Source organism: Diadema setosum, chromosome 15 (assembly GCF_964275005.1).
Source record: "Diadema setosum chromosome 15, eeDiaSeto1, whole genome shotgun sequence".
NCBI lineage: Eukaryota > Metazoa > Echinodermata > Echinoidea > Diadematoida > Diadematidae > Diadema > Diadema setosum.
Genome location: NC_092699.1, coordinates 10604620 through 10625442, shown reverse-complemented (window position 1 = coordinate 10625442; position 20823 = coordinate 10604620). Strand labels below are relative to the sequence as shown.

Sequence of the window (20823 nt, the reverse complement as noted above, 5' to 3'; positions counted from 1 at the left end):
GTTAGTTTTTAACCAAATCAATTCAATAACAGTGAACATAGTGTTTATATGAAATTAAATGTCACATAAAATGAGAAATGAGATTTGAATTTTTTTTACATGTATACAAAAGTAAGGAATTAATCATTTTTCTTGTCAGCTGCTTGTTTATGTTTAGTAAATTCTCTTATTTTATTTAAGGATTTGATCTTTTCAACTCTTTTTCAGACATGCATCCTCAGAATCAGTGGATCCTAATGGCAGGCGGTGTGCGGCAACTCTCTGGAGAAGATTGTGGGTCATGAGATCAGAAAGACCTGCATGGCAACAACAGGTCGAGCATGAAGGGGACATCTTCGTTTGCAGATTTACAAGGTTGCCATGCTTTCGTCTCAAGTACTATTTTCAGTAAGTCAAGCCAAACCCTCTTCAAAAACAGAATTACTTTATTAGCCATTTTGTTTTAAATTTCCACATTCAAAGTCTTTTTTTTTCCTTCGTTTTTATAGGATACAGAGCTCTATCATAAAGTTTTGGTTGAGACTTGGCTTAAGGTTTTTGTCATGTTTTTGTTTTTTTGTGGGATAGTGAGAAACCTCTTGTAAAATACAACTGTATGAAAGACCATGTAGTTTCATGGGGATTTCATTTTTTTTTTTTTTTTTATGAAAATCAATTTTGAAATGGCTGGGATGTCCAAAACAGAGCAATCCTATTAGAGCGTGGAATCCAAATTTTATTACAATCTTTTAGTTGTACTTTTTGGATTTTGTAGCTATTCCATATCCGATTTCCATCAAATAAACTTTGAATTCCTCTTATCCCTAACCAGGCCAGGCCCTTTTTAGTGTTCTGTGGCCTGGGAGGGGTTGATTCAATTACCCCCCCCCCCCCCCCCGAGATCTCAGCGTTTGATTGCACAATCGCTATGAAATTTGGCTTGTTCATTACCCGTGGTGTCATCTACCAAGCTATACAAAAAGAAATGGAAATTTTTGTCATACAGTATATGCATAAAATCATGCATTTTGCTCCCTATCAGATATTAAAGCTCCTAGAATCCTATTTTTTGGTGAAAACATTCTTTGTGGCATTTCTAACAATGAATTTGAAAAAAAAATAGTATCAAAATCAATTTCTTCAGTATTTTATTGTTGTATTAATTTCTTGGTAATCTTAGGTACATGTATTTCTTTGTTTTTTCGGCCTGTTGATTTATCATTTTTTCCCACAGAATTTATGTCAGAACCCATTTCAAGCATTATCATGATAAAATTAATTAGTTTCAGCCCATGAAAGTGAAAATGATTAGATTGTGTTTTCTCTTCTTATTCATAAAGATATAAATATCTTTATGAATAAGAAGAGAAAACTCAATTTGCATAGACTTTATACACAAAATCACGTTTTGAGCCATTTTCAGTCTGACAGGCATACATAAAACGTCATGCAGCGTCATGACAGTATCAAAAGATGTGCAAGACTTCAAAGTAAAAGTCAGGGAACGATGCAGTCAAAAATTTCATGTGGCGGAGTAGTCGCCAAAATGTGGAGGGGGTTGATTCAATATCTGGATACTTGGAATAAAATTTCCATGATGTTTCATTTTTTCAATCTTGAATACATGTATGTATATACACAGGTATGTACTGACAATTTAGCATTTCTTTTTTTATCATCTTTTCTACTGCAGACATGATACATTGGTATGCACAAGCAAAGGGCTGCAAGATACCAGCGAGAAAGAGACCGCAAACTGGGCTTGCCACTGGATTTCCAACTCGCGTGATCATAAAGGAAACATGCAGACGAGGAGGAGGACAAAGAGTGTGCAAGAGGCTCCAGCTGGAAATTAAGAAAAAGATTGACTGTCGCCTTTGTGATTGTAGACTATGGTGGGACATTTATCACATTCAGTGACATTTCTTCTCTCTTTTTATTTATAAATGAGGAAAATGTTGGTTGTGTTATCTTGAATGAAAAGGAAAAGTGTCAGGATCAAGTCGGCTATGTACTACTACTTGGACTGTAAAATCAAACCAAGTATTGGAAATTTTTTCAGGCATCATTTTATTTATATGATCATCATTGAAAATACATATAATTCCTTATACATGTACTGTATCATGATATTGACAGAACATTACAATTTTTTTTTTTCTTGCATGCATTGTGAATATGTTCCTTCATTTGCTGGACTTTCCATAATAAATAGTTTAAATTTTATGCTACATCAAGTCTACTCAGATTTAAGTTCTTTGTGTTCTCTACTCCTCTCAACTTAACTTTACATCAGGATTGCATGTTTTCGTAATACATGTACATCAGATTGATCATTATTCCTGTCAGCGCTTGAAGTGTCATCTCTTGTGCCAACAAACCGTTTCTGTAATATATTACATAACAACTTACGGATATTTCTTTTCCAACAGCCTAGAAATGAAGCATATCATTCACCTGCCCCCTTCCACCGAGTTCCACAGACATGAATTCCCCTGGCTGTTGCTGGTTTGGGCAAGCCTTCAGTCAAGCTTTGTGGTTGTTAAGGTTCAATTTTGTGAAGAAAGCATGCATAAAATCTGACTAAATTGCAGAAGCGGTCTGTTGTAATTCATCTTCATACATTTACTGTATGTTTTTTGTTATTTCATTACTTTGCAAACATTCACATGAGAGAAATCTGTGTTTCCACCTTGGAAAACAAATTTCCCTTTCAACCTAGCTACACTTACACTGTAGAATATCTTCTAGATTACATGCCTGCCCTGACAAAACCAATGTGGGCCCCATGTGGTGTATATGGGGGAAATATGGAACTAAATTGGCAAAGCCATTTGGCCCGTATGGGCCCCAGATGGGGTGTAGGCCTACAGGGAAAAACATACATGGGTTTCATGTATACTCAGTACTTGAATTCTAGAAAAAAACAAACATTGTATTATATTTTATTGATTGTTTATGTATGCTATGAAAGCAGATATAGATTGTCACTTGTTTATCGTTGTAATTGTACGTATGTATATTCATTTGCAGTAATGAAGTACAGGGTAACCCTTTTATAATGAGGTTGGTGGGACCACCATTTTTTCCTCGTTATAACCGGTACCTCATTGTAAACATAGGCAAACTGTATGTTTACTATTTCAATATTTGCAAATTCAGATGAGACCAATAAGATATCCTCTTTTCCCAGGTTTCCCTGTACTGGTACTACTGCAGTACCATTGTAGTACTACTGCAGTACTGGTACTACAGTACTACAGCAGTACCGGTACTGCAGTACCACTATTGGTACTGTAGTACTACTGCAGTACTGGGACTGCAGTACTACAGCAGTGCCGGTACTGAGTACTGCAGTACCATTACTGGTACTGTAGTACTACTGCAGTACTGGTACTGCAGTGGTACTGCAGTACTACTGTAGTACTGGTACTACTGCAGTACTGGTACTGCAGTGGTACTGCAGTACTACTGCAGTACTGGTACTGCAGTGGTACTGCAGTACTACTGTAGTACTGGTACTGCAGTGATACTGCAGTACTACTGCAGTACTGGTACTGCAGTAGTACTACAGTGGTACTGCAGTACTACTGCAGTACCACTGTAGTAGTACTGCAGTACCAGTACTGCAGTAGTACTGCAGTACTACTGCAGTACTGGTACTGCAGTGGTACTGCAGTACTACTGCAGTGCTGGTACTGCAGTAGTACTGCAGTACCACTGAGGTACCACTGCAGTACCAGTACTGCAGTAGTACTGCAGTACTGGTACTGCAGTACTGGTACTGCAGTACTACTGCTGTGTAGTACTGGTACTGCAGTAGGCCTACTGGTACTGCAGTACCATACTGCAGTACCAGTACTACTAGTATTGCAAGGAAGAAGTGAGGTAGTACTGCAGTACTGGTACTGCAGTACTGCAGTACTGCAGTACTAGTACTGCAGTAAAGTGTCCAATTTACTACAGTACTTCTGCAGTACTAGTACTGCAGTACTACTGCAGTACGTGTACTGCAGTAGTACTGCAATACTTGTACTGCAGTACTACTGCAGTACTTTTTCACGAGGGGTGCCCTATCTAGCTGTGTTTAAAGATCTAATAAAATGCTTGCAAAATGTTTTGATATGCAAAAGAAATGTAAAATATATGTCATGATTATCAATGTAAATATGTTGTCAGTGTCGTTCCGTTTTTTATCGCTTCTAGAAACTCCCCCAAATATCACATTTTTGGAGGACCCCGTTGCAGCTTTTGCGAAAAAGATAGTCACGTGACCAACACCCCTGAACCGATTGATGACGTATAAGCACGGAGTTGTGCTCACAGTTAGCAGGACGCCGCTCAGCACAAGCACTCGGATTACTAGCTTGGTACACGCGCATACACGATAGCTAGCCCGGCCAGGCCCGGGCCCCGCCCGCGGGATGTGCGCTCCCGGTCGACACACTGACTGTCGACATGTACGCATTACCACGTACATTATCACTAAGTTAGCTTGCACAGATACGTACCTCGAGCATAATGTCTTCCCCTATATAGCTATATGGGTAAACTTCGACATTGATGATGATGATGAAGACTGCAGCTCTGACGATAGCGGAGAGGAAGAGGAGGCACATGAAGTTGAAGAGGAAGATGGGGAGGGAGAGGCAGCCGATGAACCAGAACGTTATCGTGGGGCTGCACCTACCGATATGAACCAGCTGCATCTCCCCCGCTGCCAGTGCAAGAGCGTATGAACATGGCACCAAGCTCGAGAATAGACCTCACGGAAACGATCGCCTGGGAAATACAGAGTGGTATGTCTGGTATGCCCCCATATAGTTTAACGTTAGAAAGGATATACTGTATTCTACATGATTGACATTGTAAGTTGTAACTGTCTAGTAAGTAGATTAGAAGAACAGGCCCAGCTCGCTCACAAAGTGAGCGTCTACTCCGGCCGCAGCAAGCAAGCGGGAGCGTCCCGGCCGCGGCCTGGCCCGTCGGCCGGTGCTTACAAGTTAAACTACCAGTAGATTTCTAGTAGTCTAGTAGTAGATCTAGTAGCAGTCTACTAGTAGTTATAGTAGTCTACTAGTAGTAGTAGTCTACTAGTACTACTACTAGTAGTAGTACTATTACCACTACGGCACTAGGTCTAGTAGACTAGTAAGTAGTAATAGCAGAATCTTTGGTAGTAGTACAGAGGCTACACTCTAACGCCTAACGGTTAGGGGGATATGTTGTGTTACAGGGTGGGTCGTGGCTAAAAAAAAAAAAAAAAAAAAAAAAAAAAAAAAAAAAAAAAAAAAAAAAAAAAGGCCTAGCCAGTTTCCCATAGTCAGTTTCTGCAATATGATCAGTAATTTAGATGCGTCATTTTCTAAGAAAAACGATACCAAGAATGATCGTCAATTTTGGTCGAGTAGTTTTTGTTTTATGCTAAAAATCATACTGTGGAAGGAAGCCCAAACGCCGTGCTTATCTACCGATGAATGCCACGGTGGGGCTGGATTCACGAGTAGGTCCAGGGGGGTGTTTCATAAAGCTGCTCGTAAGTGACCAACTTGATCGTAAATGCACCCAGTTGTTCGTAAGTGCACCCAGTTGCTCGTAAAGTCCTTCGTAGAGTTGTTCGTAAAATTACGATCAACTAGGGCCGTTTCATAAAGATCCGAGTTGTTCGTAAGTCCCACAAGTTGCTCGTAACTTTACGACAGGTTTGGGCTGCTCTTAAAAATCAAAGGTTGTTCACAAGTCATTCGTAAGTGCTTCATAGCAACAAAATGGCGGCTAGGGGTAGGAGGGTCTTCCTCCCCAGAGAAGATCCTTTCCTAGGAATGGACGACACCAAGATCAAGAAAGCCTACAGATTTACACGACAGGGAATTAACTTTCTTGTGAACTTACTGAGAGGCGATATTCAACCAAGAACGAACAGGAACAGATCATTGCCAGTTCTTGTGCAAGTGTGCATAGCATTGATGTATTATGCTGGAGGCACTCTGCTCAGTCAAATAGCTAGATCACACAGAGTGAGCATTGCGACCGTGTCGCGATGCATCCGTAAAGTGACACTGGCCCTGGTTCGACGGAGAAGTCAGGTAGGCGGTGTCTCTTGCATCTTCTTTAATTCTAATAATGTTCTGTATAGAACTGTATCTCTCTCTAATATAATATAGATATATGTATGAAATTGTAGTTAACCTTTATGGGATACAGTAATTCACTGAATTTGACAAAATGCAGTAACGGTTACACACTAGTAGAACTACAATATCATTCAGTCTTTACTGAGTCACCGACTCTTTCTCTGAGTCTATTCTAACCACAGATGTGTATAATATTAGTAATAACCTACTAGATTTTCTAGTCTGTTGGCGTCCAAGGCAATAGGAGCAGACATTTGTGACTCTGCTGTGCCAATATTAGTAAAATTTGGGTGGGGGGGGGGGGGGCTAGCAAATGTGGGCAGCCAATAAGAAAAAGGCACATTTTGTACAACAAAAATCGATGCCAAGTGCAGGAGCTGTCATTGGTTTAACACGCAGATGCCTCATTTGCTCGCTATTTACACCTTTTTTCCCCCATCGCCTACAACGCAACGGTCACCAGCCGCCATCCCCCCCCCCCCAGCCCCATGCCAGCACACATCCAGTGAAGCTCAAAAACCTTCTACTACTGTAGTACTATTTAGTATTTGTACTAGAGTAGTAAGACAATATAGTAATAATAGTATCATCATTACTAGACACTCTGTAACATTACCGGTAGGCAGTATTTAGTCTATTATTGCTATAATGCTAAGCTGAGTAGTTATAGTAGTACAGTAGAACCATGATGACTATGCTACGGTCTATTTGAATTTCTGTTCTTTGATTATTAAAAGCATAACAACAGTTCGATCTAGAGACTCTGAAGATCATAGAGTCTGTGTGTGATCTTTTTTGGTTTAATACTCTTCTTCAGTTTTTGCAAACTTATAGACGTTAGACATCTAACAACGTTAGAAATACTAGATAGCCCCACCCTGCTATGCCAGGCCATGTGTAAACTTCAGAGTCTATCTAATTTCAGTTAGGGTCCTACCGGTACTAAATTACAGAATCATTCTAGACTATATTACTAATATTTCAATGCCTTGTAGTTGCACACTGTTAAAATTATACAGCCGAATAAATGTGAACAAATGCAGCTATTTCCAATTCGATCGCGATCGCTCAGGGCTATCTTCCTCACCATGCTCACACAGATCATACTCGTCCCGCATCCCGGCTACCTACCCCTACCCTACGCCGCCGGCTATCACCGGCGCGCCGCTAGGCCTTGGGGGTTCTAGCTACAGTGGACCGGTACTACACTGTCCCACTCGTAAGAATTTAAGTTAGCAGTATGGCACATTGAGTTGAATGAAGATTGAAAAAGCCCAAACTTAAGATAAACTTAACTTCAAATTCTATTTCCAATGCAGTTCATCAAATTCCCAACTGGAGCTGAGGCAGACCGTGTGAAGAACGAGTTCTTCGCCATAGCAGGTTTCCCGAGTGTCTTGGGGGCTGTGGATTGTACACATGTGGGTTTGAACTCTGCTGTCCTCGGTGTGAATGAACACGTTTACGTCAACAGGAAGTTCCGTCATACCATAAACGTCCAAATGGTGTGTGACGCAAAATACGTCATCACCAACGTCGTGGCCAGGTACAACTCGTAGAACACGTACAAAACTTGTAGGCTCTTTCCCCCTTCTTATTAATATTATTGTGTCCACAGAGGGGGGCATGGGGTGTAATTTGCGAGAGGGAGCACTGGCATGCTCATTTGGAGGGGCCGGGTGGTGAATGGACCAACAATTCCTCCCCCCCCCAAAAAAAAAAAGTATTATACATGTATATAATACAAGCATATATAATGACACAACCAACTAAATGAAAGAAATAAAGTAATAAAAATGTAATAAGAAATCAAATTAAAATAATTTTGGGGGAGGGACGGTGGAGGGGGTACATATCAAATAATGACATAATGAGGAATTGTGAAATTTGAATTAGAATTATTTTGATTCCTTATTTTTTTTTTTTAAGAATTGTTTGAGTTGGGATGGTATGCCAATGCAGCCGGCCTGTAAACCCATATAATTTCCAAAATTTTCCAACCTTATCTGTGCCTCTGTTGAGATCCTTCATATGCACACATTTTCATTTTTTTTTTCCTGCCTGCCTTTTCATCATTTAATCATTCTCAACGAGAAGGGGTGTGATGCCGTGGGCCGATTTGGAATTTCACATTTCTATATAATAATGAAGTTGATTTGAATACTGACTTTAAAATGAATCTTTCTGTATTTGGATTTTTTGTTCTGTAATTTAGATGTAATTATCTAACAAAGGCCAACTTATGCTTCAATTTTGTGGTTTAATTTGTTATGAAGCAATGTAATTATTCCCTCTCTTGAAACACACCATTCATTTGGAATAAATAGTTATATTGAATACAAAGACAGAGAGATACAGGAAAGAAAATGCATGTGAAAGTCTGACTGTCTGAAATTAACTAGGGCTTATCAAATGATTTAATTTTCAATGAAATACAGCATCTTTAAGTTACATCAAAACAATTTGGATATTTCCAGAAAAATAATTGTTTGAAGTGTACCATTTTTCTCTTCAAAAGAATGCATATTTTGAAGAGGCCCCATAAATGTAGAAGCAAAAAGGGAGTGGGGGAATAATTGAGAAAGAGATATTACAAAGAGAATGTGTAGGTAATCAAATGCAAGAGTGCCTTTAGATTATCCTGAAATCCAAATTTCCTTTCTAATTCCTACACACTTTTGGTTAGGTTTACCAAAATATTTATAACTTTAACATCATTAACTATTTTTGACAATGCTATGTTTAAGTATTTACATCTCAGTGAGAATATATAGATATATCCCACATAAAAAATATTATTCTATCACATTACAATTCTCAACAAAGCTGATATTTTGAAATCTAACCATCAAACCTTGTTTTCCTGAAACTTTGTACATTTCTGTATTTCTATTTTGAAACTTTTTAAAAACTGCATACTGTCAGAGTGACATTAAACAGACAATACAAGGTTAATATCACTGGTACATGTACAATGACCTTGCAGATGGCCCGGCTCTGTGCATGATGCACGAATCCTGCAAATGAGTCATCTGGGAAGATTCCTGCGAAACAGAGGGGATAGTGGTTTCCTGTTAGGAGACAGTGGCTATCCCCTCAGACGATGGGTCCAAACTCCCTTTGGTGAAAACAAAGACGACACACCACCGAAGAGAGCATACAACAGGTATGTGCAATGTATCAAAAACGCCAAGATATCCGCTACCCCTTATATACATAATCGAACAAATTTTTAAAGTCCTAAAAATGCATGAGCTGGAACAAAGAAAGGCATCCCCCTCCTTTCTTTTGTATTGGTAAATAATTGGCATTTCACTATTTCATTAAAAGTGTAAAATTATAAAATTGTCTCCCATCCAATTGACATTTAATCAGTGGCATTTCTGGGCATATCGCTTTCTGTGCTCTATTTCAACAATAGACACATTAAACTCCCCAATGAGTAACTACCTCATGGACACTTCCCATCTGACAACTACACTAGGATGTTCCCTTCCAAGACAGCTCCCTTGATGCCCCAGATAACTCCATTAGGGTCATTGATCATTTTCTTCCATGGTAGATTAAAATCATCCTCAGCGATGGAGGAGCTGTCCTGTATGAGAGAAGAAATATACAGTGTATTTAGCAATTTACATTTGAATGTCTTGTTTTCTAAGTTTTGGTGAAATTTCATTTACAGTGGTCTACATGTCTGATGAAAATGTGGAAGGGCAGTCAACGTCTTCTTTCCCTAAAAGCTTTACCTAAGTCCACCATTAACATGCATTTCGTGACATCATTTTAAATTTTTTCCAACTTATTTTAAATTCCTTTAAATGCAGAGCCCATGCACGAACCCGGTGTTTGATCGAAATGACCTTCGGACAGCTGAAGAACAAATTTCGTTGCTTGAAGGGCCAAGGCATGCAGATGGCTCCAAGAAGGGTCTGCGATGTTGTTGTCGCATGTGCTGTGCTGCACAACATTTCCAAATTCCTCAACGAACCAGATGACGAAGTAGACGAGGAGGAGGTAGTTCCCGAAGATGATGAACACGAAGGGGGCGATGTCGATGAGGACGACGACCATGAGTACCAAGTTGGACAGATGGTGCAAATGGACATTGTCCATGACTTCTTTTCTTAATCACACCTTCTTTGTCAAGAATGTTGTGAGATCTATGTGCTATTGTAATCAACAGAAATCTATGTTGCATTCGGGGGAGAAGGGGGGGGGGGGTAGTGGGAAAGTACACGTTTTCCAAACACATGTAGAAATAAACAATTTCATTATGCTCTCTCTTATCTTTTAGCAATACTGTACGGATTTGATTGCCAACATCACTAATTTGTTTGATTTTTATGATTTACAAACATGTGTGATATCTCAAATGATTGCTGAAGTACTTTCAAGAGTCGTATATGGTTAATGACACTAGAACTGCCACATTAAATATTCACATTTAAGGGAGAATTTACAAAGACATCGTAATGGAGATTTTTCTCCAGCTTTCACAATCCAATTTAGGAAATCAATGTACGAATCAGGCATACAGTATGTTGAAAATCTGTAATTTTTTCCCAGCAAAATGTCTATTTTTAGGGATTCTCCCCAAGAAGCTAGGAGACTTGGCAGTTATTTCTTAACCAATATGACATGTATATAACAATGTGAACAACTTTATATAATTACAAACTGATTTGATTCTAAATGAGAATCATCAAAACTGTATATTTAAGATAATGATTTCCCAAACAAATGTATTGAATATATTGGAAACAATGCTAGTTAAATGTATTGTTTCTCTATCATAATGAAAAGTCATTTAGCTGCAATTTAGGAAGAAATTTATGAGCAACATATTTTCAAATTTCTTTGTGAGCTTATCTTGTTGATAATTCCAATGTGGAAATCTTTAAGTAAGATAGAATATACATTCTACCATTCTAGAGGTACAAAAGTGATATTCATGGAAGAAGTACGCCTACCTATTCATGCATAGTAAAAGTAAATGGCAACTCTTATGTTCTTGCTTCTCTTCAGAAACCTTGACTGGTTATTTAAGTTCACCTGCCAGAAATGAAATAGAACAGAATGTGTTAACGTTTCTGTTGAAGTGTCAAAGTTTTATTGCAATACTCCATAAAATATTATGATTATATAAAATATAATAACATTCTGTCAAGTAATTACATACAAGAATAAATATTTGCAATTCCAAAGATGATTATATAAAATATAATAACCTTCTGTCAAATAATTACATACAGGAATCAATATTTGCAATTCCAAAGTTAGTCCATGGATTAATGGCAATAAACATCAAATAAATGTAATTACTATTTACAAATAATGATACGAATTATTAATACTAAGAATAACTTACACATATTGCATATTGGAATAGGACTTTTTAAGCAGCATTTTATCTGGATGATAGAAGTATCTTATATTGTCAAAATGGTAATCATATGTACATTTTGAAGAAATAGTTTGTATATATAAATACCATTAAATTAAATAAATATACAATGTATTTATGACACTACATTCAAAGGATTCCATTAGTTTCATTACAGATGTACTTAAGCAAGTAATGTTTATGAAATTTACCTCTAGGGAAATGGTAAGTTATGATAGAGATTCTATTTCTACCAAATTTCAATGCAGGTGTTTGTTTCACAAAACTATATGAAAGAAAATAATATAATACAGTGGACTCACATTAAAACAAAGTCCTGGGGACCGGCAGTTTTCTATCATTGTATAGAAATTTCGTTATAACTGAACAAATAATGAATGAAAGTATATTGAGCCGATAATGTTGTGGCCTGAAATTTTCATTCGTTTGAACAAGTATTTTGTAATAACTGTGTTCGTTATAAAGAGAGTGCACTGTACATACAATGTACTTCTCATTCTTTCATAAAGTACACTCTACATGACCCGGCATCTCGATGTCACCAAAAGTTCACACACATCAGAACTTATAAAACTAACATTAGAAGTTAATGTGCTTTTTTCCTTCACTATTTCTTTTCTAAAGAAATTGGTAGTTTTAAGATCATTAAATTATGTATGAAACTTTGGGATAAAATTTAGGCATATAATTATGATTTACACGAGGTCTAACCTTCTTTGCTCTAAAGTCAGAGATAACTCAGTGTAGGGTTTCAGACATGTATATATGACATTGAAAAGTCTGAATTTTCCCAGTCATTCAGGTAAAGTAGATCATAAACTATATCATTTAATGTAATGAACTGGACTTACTTGCATTTTTTGTAATAGTGACTCTCATGTCCTCTCTGAGACGTTTCATCAGCCCGACTGATTTTTGGCGTTAACACGTTGAAGTAGGACTGATTTTGCCAAAACACGCATTTCCCACAGACACCTGCTCGTGTATACTCGGGACTCGTCCTCAACGAGTTAATTTGTTGTTGACCCGTAACAGGGTCATGGTGTTTCAGATGATGAAACATCACAGAGAGTGTGTGAAATGTCACTACTCCAAAAGAAAAAATTATACAAGTATTAAAGTCTAGTAGACTAGGTTTAATGATATTGTTCATGTTTATACGAAAATAAAAATATGTTCAAGGAGTTAAAATGAATCCTCAGTTTCTCTTCATACAACCTAAAAACCTTGAGAAATATCAAATTGCTTCTATTATGCCCTCTAATATTACAACAAAAAATTCACGATGAGAATAAGCACTTTTTTTTTAAAAGAAAATGAAAAGTAGGTCTTAATCCAAATATCCGTCTAATTTCAGACACTGATAATCCCTTCATAGCACTTTGCCAAGAACTATTGGATACTCTCCTTCACTTCCTAACAAACAAAGCACAGTGCTCCTGCACACTATTTGCTGCTCAGAACTGCTAGAGAACATGCACAAAATGTGACATGATATCCAAGTTAAAACACTGAAGGGGCTGTCATCATAAATTGCTGTGTGCTTCATGAAGAATGACCACCCATACACTTTGTACAGCTCCTTAGCAAGTTAGAAAAAGATATGTTTAGTAAATATGAAGTTTGATTAAAGAGATAGGTCAAGCATTTTTGCAAACTTTAACCTGAGAACAATTTTGACCCTATGAAAGGTGGAATAGTGGTTGCTACATTACCAGTATATATAGGTATCTAAATTTGTCCAAGATACGTTTACATACCAAATTTGAAAAGAAAAATTTAGAAAGAAACATGGCAAGTTTAGCATACACAAGAAGACCCTGACAAATTATTATTATTTTTTTTTGTCACTATGTCTGTGAAAAGACAGAAGCAAGGCCATCACCAAAATCTGAAGATTTCTTTGTTTTTCCATCATACACCTTCATCAATAATTTAAAGATGATTCGAAAAGAACTGAAGCCTGTATAGAGTTCACAAGAAAATATCTGTGACGGACGCAGGGGTGTTTGCAGCTGCATTATGAGAACAAATCCATATTATCCGCCAACTCTTTTTGAGGGATGCAATGAGTTGTAAAAAACAAGAAAACAGGAAAGGATGTTGGCGACTTATTGGTTGTTAATTGTTAGGAATGCACATATTAATTTCATGGATATGAAGTTTTATCAATATGAAATATTGTACAGCCCAGCTATCTTATTTGTTTGAAAAGCTTCAGTCTTTCTTTGTAACACTATAAAATATATAATTCAATTGATGACAACATCTGACTGAATGTCTTTGGATTTTCAACTATAATAAATGTGAACACGAAGAGAATTCACTCCTCAAATGCAAACATATATGGGTCAAACAATGTCAAATCATCAAATGCTTGTCACACCACTCCCTATGATTTCCTTTAAAATTGCATCAAATGTTCCCCAAAGTGTTTGACGGAAATTCAAAAAATATTTTACCCCAAGGTCAATTGGTTGCTAAGGTACAGCCTCATACAGCAACCGACGTGCGTTCCAAAATATTATTTAAAAGAAAATTAGGCATGTTTGATTGAATGTTGTTACATGGATTCTTATGTACAAGTGTTCATTATCTAGAAACTGAGAGAACTTTATAATCTTTGCAAGAAAAATTGACTGTGACGCAAAACTCACTTTTCGGTAACGTCCATGATGTCACCGAAAATGGTTTGAAATGTCAATTTTCAAAAATTTTCATGCATATTTAGAGACTGACATCTTCCACATTTCATCACCTTAGGTTCTAAAATATTATGCCATTGAAGGATTTTACTTGCTCAGTAATTTTGAATGAAATCAGCGCATTCGTGCCAGCCATTTTTATGGAGAGCGCCTCAAACTTGACAGAAATAAACAAGATACCCAGGGGTCAAGCGCTCACCTGACTATCGCAATTTCACCTTCCATGTATTCTTGTTGCACACTCTTACCCCCCCCCCCTGAAGTCATCAATGTCCAATTTCCAGATAATGAGCACTGTGGCATAAAAATCCATGCTACAACAGTCAATCAAAAATATTTTGTAATGCGCATTGGTTGCTATGTGAGGCTGTATCTTAGCAACAAATTGACTTTGGGGTGAAATATTTTGGGATTTTCCGGAAGACACTCTAGGGAACATTTCTTGTGATTTCAAAGAAAATCTGAGGGGGTCGGGTGACAACTTCTCTGAAAATTGGATGATTTGACGTGGATTTACCCATATTAAGAATTCAGACAAGGTGAAAACAGCTATTCTTATTGCTCCTTGTGTCCTTTCAGACTCATTTTCAGGAGCTCAATTATGGTGCTGAGCTGGCCACTAATTTGGATCAGGTCATTGTGGATTAGGTTTGGTGAGTAGGAGACAATCTCTGTAATTGCATTTAGATTCTCAACAGCCACTTCGTCTGGATTACCGGTATTCAAATCCATTTCTTCATCGTCAAGGTCCATCATCCCCGGAGCATCCTCCGAATTCTGGGAATTAGTGCACTCCTGATGAGATAAAAAATATTTGGAAAAAGAAATGAAAGACCATTTAGCCAACATAAGAAAGTAATTCATCTTGAGAAATGTGACATTATTTCTATACCAAGTCGATGAAACCTACACCACATGTGGTCAAAATTTATGCCTCTGCCAACAACCAATCGGTAACATTTACCATATTCATGCTCATTTATATTCTATGCCCTTTTATCAAAATACAGTCATTTTTTTTTTTTTTTGGGGGGGGGGGGGGGGCAACTGATGAGAAAAGCTTTACATAAGGATGACCTTTCATAATACAATGATTGTGGGATGCCCATTCATGCAGGTCAGCAACAAAACATTCTACAAATGAGATAAGAAAGGCCATTCATGAAACAGTTCTGATCTTCACTTTTGGTAAAAACAAGATAAATGAAAAAAAAAGAACAGTGTATTTACAGAAAGAGGCATGGAATCGAAATTACTTCAACAAATGTAATGATATGAGTATCCTTTTCTTTTTTGGAAGATATAATTTACCTATTTAAGCATTCTGAGTTTGATCAAAATTTCAACATAATAAGAACCTGATAATGTCTCCAACATAACACCAAATATTTTTTTAATGTTGGATAAGGTTATTCATTGAAAATGCCAAGAAAAAAAACACACACACAAAAAAAAAATAATAACTAAGAACAGAATTTATGTAAGCATAACCAACCCCTAGTCCAGCTTCATTTTGTGAGCTGGAAAGCCCCTCCGTGACCTCTGGGGGCAACGTCTCGAGGATTTTCTCGCTCACAAAGTCGATGGGCGTGGGCGGTCCTCCTCCTAAATTTTGGAAGTAAGAAAACAGAATTAATACACATGGTTGTCAATACTGAAAGAAAGAAAAATAAATGTGAAGTAATACAGGCAATAGCACTGCAATTGATAGTATTACATGTTCTTATCAAAGTGCACTTGCAAACATGACTACCCAGTAATGTAAAACATGATGTTTTAGCTGCATGAAATTTTTGCGAATTGCCACTGGCATTGAATGCATTCAGTGTAGACAAGAACTTTCACATGCATTTTAATTCCGCGAATCTTGGCTTTCGCGAAATTTGTGCAATTATAATGAACACGAACATTCCTTGTTTTACAGTATTTGAATGAAGCAGGACAGTACTGTAATCAACATGTATGGCAATATCATTGTGCTTCATATAAAAAGCTAATACAGGTAAGCACATGCCATGTTTGAAGTTCACATCATCAAAAAAGTTGAAGACATGTTGATAATCACAGCATATTACATCACTGACATTTGACCCTACACCTATTATCTGAGAACACTGCAAACTTAGAGGAGGGGAGGGTGGGTGGACAGCTTTGAGGGCTTCAATGTGGACATGGTGTCCATATATGCATATTCCATCACACTGGGTGAAATTCCTGGAAAGTACACTGTAGTTGAAATTTAAAAAGCAACAACTTACATGTAAATGTAATACAGTACTCTCCACATAATCGGGTAGGCTCGAGCAGAGCGTTTCTTACCCCATTAAGCGGAGTACCCGATTAACAGAAGAAAACGTCTCATTCACAATTGAAACACACAATGTGTATGTACATGCATTGTACACTGCACCAAACACCTACACTGTATGCTTAACACGCGTGCTTGCACGGCACATTATACGTACCTTACACTTGTTCAGTCACGAGCACACTCTCTTTATGGACAAATATGTCTTCAAAAAACTTTGTCCTTTAACTATAGATTCCTCGCTAACACACAGGCATTTTCCGAAATGAACATGTCTCTTTGCGTGCACTCGTCACGTAGAACGTCGGGTTACTTTTCGAGAAGTGACTAGGGAAAGGCAAATTTATGGAGCTGGTGAATAGCCTGATTTTTGGTGCAAACTTCTCGTATTGTGAATGTCGTTGCAGAGCAAGGGAGAAGCGTAAGTGTGTTCAACTCCTGTCTGTCTATGCAGTTGTGAGTGCCAGGGACATGTGTAATGTTCGTTAATGTGTGGCAAGTACTGGTGATGTGTTTTCATGTTTAATCACTCCCCAAATGATCGGTCTTCTTTGAAAATCAAACAGATAATGCGATTAGTCGTGGAAAATTTGTCAGTCATGATTTCTTAAAGTGTTATATCTGCGATAAAATGTGGGTAGAAATTGGATAAGAAGAAACTTATTTACCCATTTATGCGGAGAGGCAAACCGATTATCAGGTAATTCTAATGTGCATTGGATCTGATTTTGAAATTACTACCCAACTAAACGGAGTACCCGTTTATGCGATACCCGATTACGCGGAGAGTACTGTACTGGCTCCTTTCCCATTCCATCCCTGTCCAACCCCTGAATGTACTGTAAAGAACTTGAAAGTGCACTCAATAGCTTATTTACTAGAGTACTGATTTCAACTTTTAAACAAATTTTTCTCTGTTGTGTATTTTTTGACATAGGGAGTTCTGTGGTTCTTGTATATATGTATAAAAAAATAAAAAAAAATTGCCATCCTTGTGATAATACATGCATAATATGCATTAATAACACAAGATTATGGAAGCATGCCCACCTGTAAGATGTGCTTTCGCTTGCAGTTTGATGGCTCTGCTCTTCATGTCTTGCCACTTCTTCTTAAGATCACGCCATTCCCTCACTTCTTTACCTCCACTGCTCCTCAGTTTCATGGACAACTCCTCCCACGCCTTCCTTTTTCTGTCCTCAACCTGTCAATAGAATTTTGGTTTAGAATTACTTTAATATCATTTCATGGAATCTAGGACAACTATGAATCCCAACTGTCCGTCCTGAGAACTCCACCTAGGGCACAATTTCTCTTGAGGACTACTATCCTTAGGACAAATCTGAATGGAGGACAGTTTTCCCCCACAGCTCCAAAGACTTCCCGAGGGCAGTTCTCCTGATATGCATTTTAGGACTTGACCTGCTGACAACTTCTCTAATGAGAAATTTTCATATTAAGCATAGCACAAATCATACTCAGAATGTAATCATTATTTTGAGCTATAAACCATATCACATTCAGAACCATAATTCTCAACAACAACATCATCATCAACAACAAAAATAAGAGTATGACAGATGCAACTATTATAGGAGTGAATGTCACGTTACCTAGAGAAATCAATGTAGGAATTCATTTTTCATAATAGAGTAAGTTCACAGATGCAATTGCGATACGTCTTTGTTTATTTGCATTAAAACTACAGTGTATTCAAATATCATACTTTTTTATTGGATAATCAATATTTTTAATTAAAAATTCACAACCTGAGGCTTTCACCAATATATCTTTTCATGTGCTTTTTTTTCTTTCTGGGATAAAGATAAGAACTCATTTGCAAATGAATATTTCTTCTAATGCCAGAAGTGCTTTGAACAACCTCCAAAAATTTCTGATACAAATACTCATTTGCAGTAACAGAAGAAGTACAGAAAAACAATTTACTGCACCTTCACACCGCAGTACCCTGCTTTTCCGAATAAATCCTCGCGTCGTCTTTTCACAAAGTCTACTATTTGCAGCTTCTCCTCCCGACTGTAATTTTGTTGTCGTTTTCTTGATTCTTTCTGTTGATTAAAAATGAAAGAAGACTGTGTTCACTGCTTAAAAATTATGCATGCACATTATCTGTATGCAATCTAGTCTATTTTTCACTACTTACCCCAAGGATTTGCATTCATGGAAGCCACCTTTTGACCATGAATCCCAATGAATCAAGTGAGCTTAATCAAGTTAGGTACACACTAGTAACAACCGTAATCTTGCATCAAGATTTCTAATGGACTAAAATTGCATGATACGTCTGTGATATTGCTCTTATTAAATTTGTTTTACCTCATTCAGACTTCATTTAATTGACTATATATTTGGGAAAATATCTTTCATAGATATGTTAACAGCCGCGAATCCAGTTAGGGTGCACCGAACATGTGCCACCTTAGATTTTGGTTAAAACGAAAGAAATAAAAACATTTGGGGGCGCATGCACCCCCCCCCCCCCCTTAAGAAATTTCTGAATCCCCCCTTCTATTACGTGAAGTGTTCACAACAATGCAATTTCTCAGTCAATGCAAGCCCTGAAATAATATGGCACTTTGTAATTATAACATCAGTCATGATGGCTTTTTCAAAATTGATGCCAACTGGCAAACCCAGCAATGCCCAGAGATTAGGTCAAAGTGACTGAAAAATTACCTGAGGGATGGATCAAGGATTCCATGCTGGGATGGGATATCTAGGCCATTGATTTTTTGTTTCTCATCTCGACTTAAAAACAAAGAAAGTAACATTTCGGTAACCTTAATCTTCAATCACCCAAATTCATGGCATGATGGTATTTCTGGATACCTAAGTAACTTACCTTGTGAGCATGATGCTGTCCGATTCCGGACATAGTCGGGATAATGATTGATGTTCAGCTGACATGGAATGACAAAATAACAAAGAAAATGTCAGCATTACTAATATTAGTGAGCCAATTGAAAGAAGCTTGTCTCTACACACAGACGCATGCTTTCCCTAAAGTTATTTGATACGCACCACAAGTTAAATGTCAGATGCTATTTATATTTTCCTTTTTTTCCCCAAGCAAACATGTTATTGAGTCTTGGAACAATTTACCAGCATCTCTTGTCAAAGTTTTTGAAGAGTAGAGTAAATAAAGTTCGACACAACAGACATTTTTTATGTATCGTGACATCCATGTACAATGCAAACCACTACATTTTTAAAAAGCAGTCAAAAAATTATTGAACAATTTGTTTTTCTGAAAAGACAGGGAAACTACAGCAGTGCAGGACTACCACACTCCCATATACAAGATGGTAATGATAATGATGTTGTTGACAATAAAAGTTATAAATATAATTTCCAATTTCCACCATATCAAAGACTGAGCGATAACAAAAAACATTGATTTCAAGCTTCTTCATGAAGCAAAGGACAAGTTCCTTGTGCTACACAAATAATTATGATACATGATGTAAACAAAAAATGCAGCTCAAAAAACAGAGCCAAACAGAGGGGTATTTCAGCCTCACTAAATCAACACTTGTGGAATACAGTGTATGTAATGTTAGACCTGCGCTGTACATATGGCTGGTTTTCCCATTTTATTAATTAATCCAAAAAATTCTTGTTTTTTATGCAAAAGGTAGACCTCTAGACACTAGATCTCGCAGCATCATTCCAAAATACAGTGTCGCAGCAACGTATTTTCAAAACAAGTACAAGTGCGCGTGAAAATGGCGCACCGCACACTCGGTCATGCTCACTCGCTGATCAGAACAGCTCTGTGTTTCGAACGAGAAAAAACAGTTATCGTCGGTCGGGTGACTCGGTGCTCAGTAGAAACACTTAGTGACAGTAGGCCTAACACGTTACCTTTTCCCATTTACCAGTACGACAACTCTAGCTCTATCTACTCATGATATCTAGACTCGGTCTTGCATGGGACTCCCTTAACCCTGGCCCTGCCACACCACACTATCTACACTACGGTAAGTGATGACTAATGTACTATTATGACCGACCATAGTAGCGAGGTGTGGCCTTCAAGGTCAATTCAAGGTAAATTAGTTAACCCCCCCGGCCCGGGGCGCGGGCGCTGGGCATGCTGGGTGGCGAGGTTACTGATGTTTACAAACACTGGTAAACACGGTTAGGTACTAAGGTAGGGCAGAAGCGAAGCTATCCCCCAGATCTTACTCCAGTAAAGTAGTCAGGACGTGACAGCGTTGCGGGGCTATATCTTCTATATCTTTCTCTTTCTTTGCATCCCTTTTCAGAGTA

General features: G+C 37.7%; 2 protein-coding genes across 2 annotated transcripts; one reads left to right on the top strand and one right to left on the bottom strand.

Annotated features, from left to right (window-relative positions):
- The first annotated feature begins 5052 nt into the window (after nucleotides 1-5052).
- LOC140238964 (putative nuclease HARBI1) lies at nucleotides 5053-10241 on the top strand. The gene is made up of 4 exons (XM_072318858.1): nucleotides 5053-6065; nucleotides 7433-7659; nucleotides 9100-9279; nucleotides 9938-10241. Exons 1-4 carry the CDS (start codon nucleotides 5748-5750, stop codon nucleotides 10239-10241), a joined length of 1029 nt encoding a protein of 342 aa, XP_072174959.1. The 5' UTR covers nucleotides 5053-5747.
- Nucleotides 10242-14675: 4434 nt separating this feature from the next.
- Nucleotides 14676-19538, bottom strand: LOC140239024 (uncharacterized). The gene is made up of 5 exons (XM_072318921.1): nucleotides 19394-19538; nucleotides 18483-18599; nucleotides 17581-17734; nucleotides 15718-15827; nucleotides 14676-15017 (listed from the first exon to the last, which is right to left on the bottom strand). Exons 1-5 carry the CDS (start codon nucleotides 19424-19426, stop codon nucleotides 14778-14780), a joined length of 654 nt encoding a protein of 217 aa, XP_072175022.1. The 5' UTR covers nucleotides 19427-19538; the 3' UTR covers nucleotides 14676-14777.
- Between the last annotated feature and the right edge of the window lie 1285 nt (nucleotides 19539-20823).

Coding starts and splice junctions, on each gene's coding strand:
- LOC140238964 (XM_072318858.1), top strand. CDS start 5,748: ATGGCGGCTAGGGGTAGGAGGGTCTTCCTCCCCAGAGAAGATCCTTTC. Junction 6,066..7,432: donor TGGTTCGACGGAGAAGTCAG/GTAGGCGGTGTC, acceptor TTTCCAATGCAG/TTCATCAAATTCCCAACTGG. Junction 7,660..9,099: donor ATCACCAACGTCGTGGCCAG/GTACAACTCGTA, acceptor ATGACCTTGCAG/ATGGCCCGGCTCTGTGCATG.
- LOC140239024 (XM_072318921.1), bottom strand. CDS start 19,426: ATGTCCGGAATCGGACAGCATCATGCTCACAAG. Junction 15,828..17,580: donor AGCGAAAGCACATCTTACAG/GTGGGCATGCTT, acceptor TCCAAAATTTAG/GAGGAGGACCGCCCACGCCC. Junction 15,018..15,717: donor AAAATGAAGCTGGACTAGGG/GTTGGTTATGCT, acceptor TTATCTCATCAG/GAGTGCACTAATTCCCAGAA.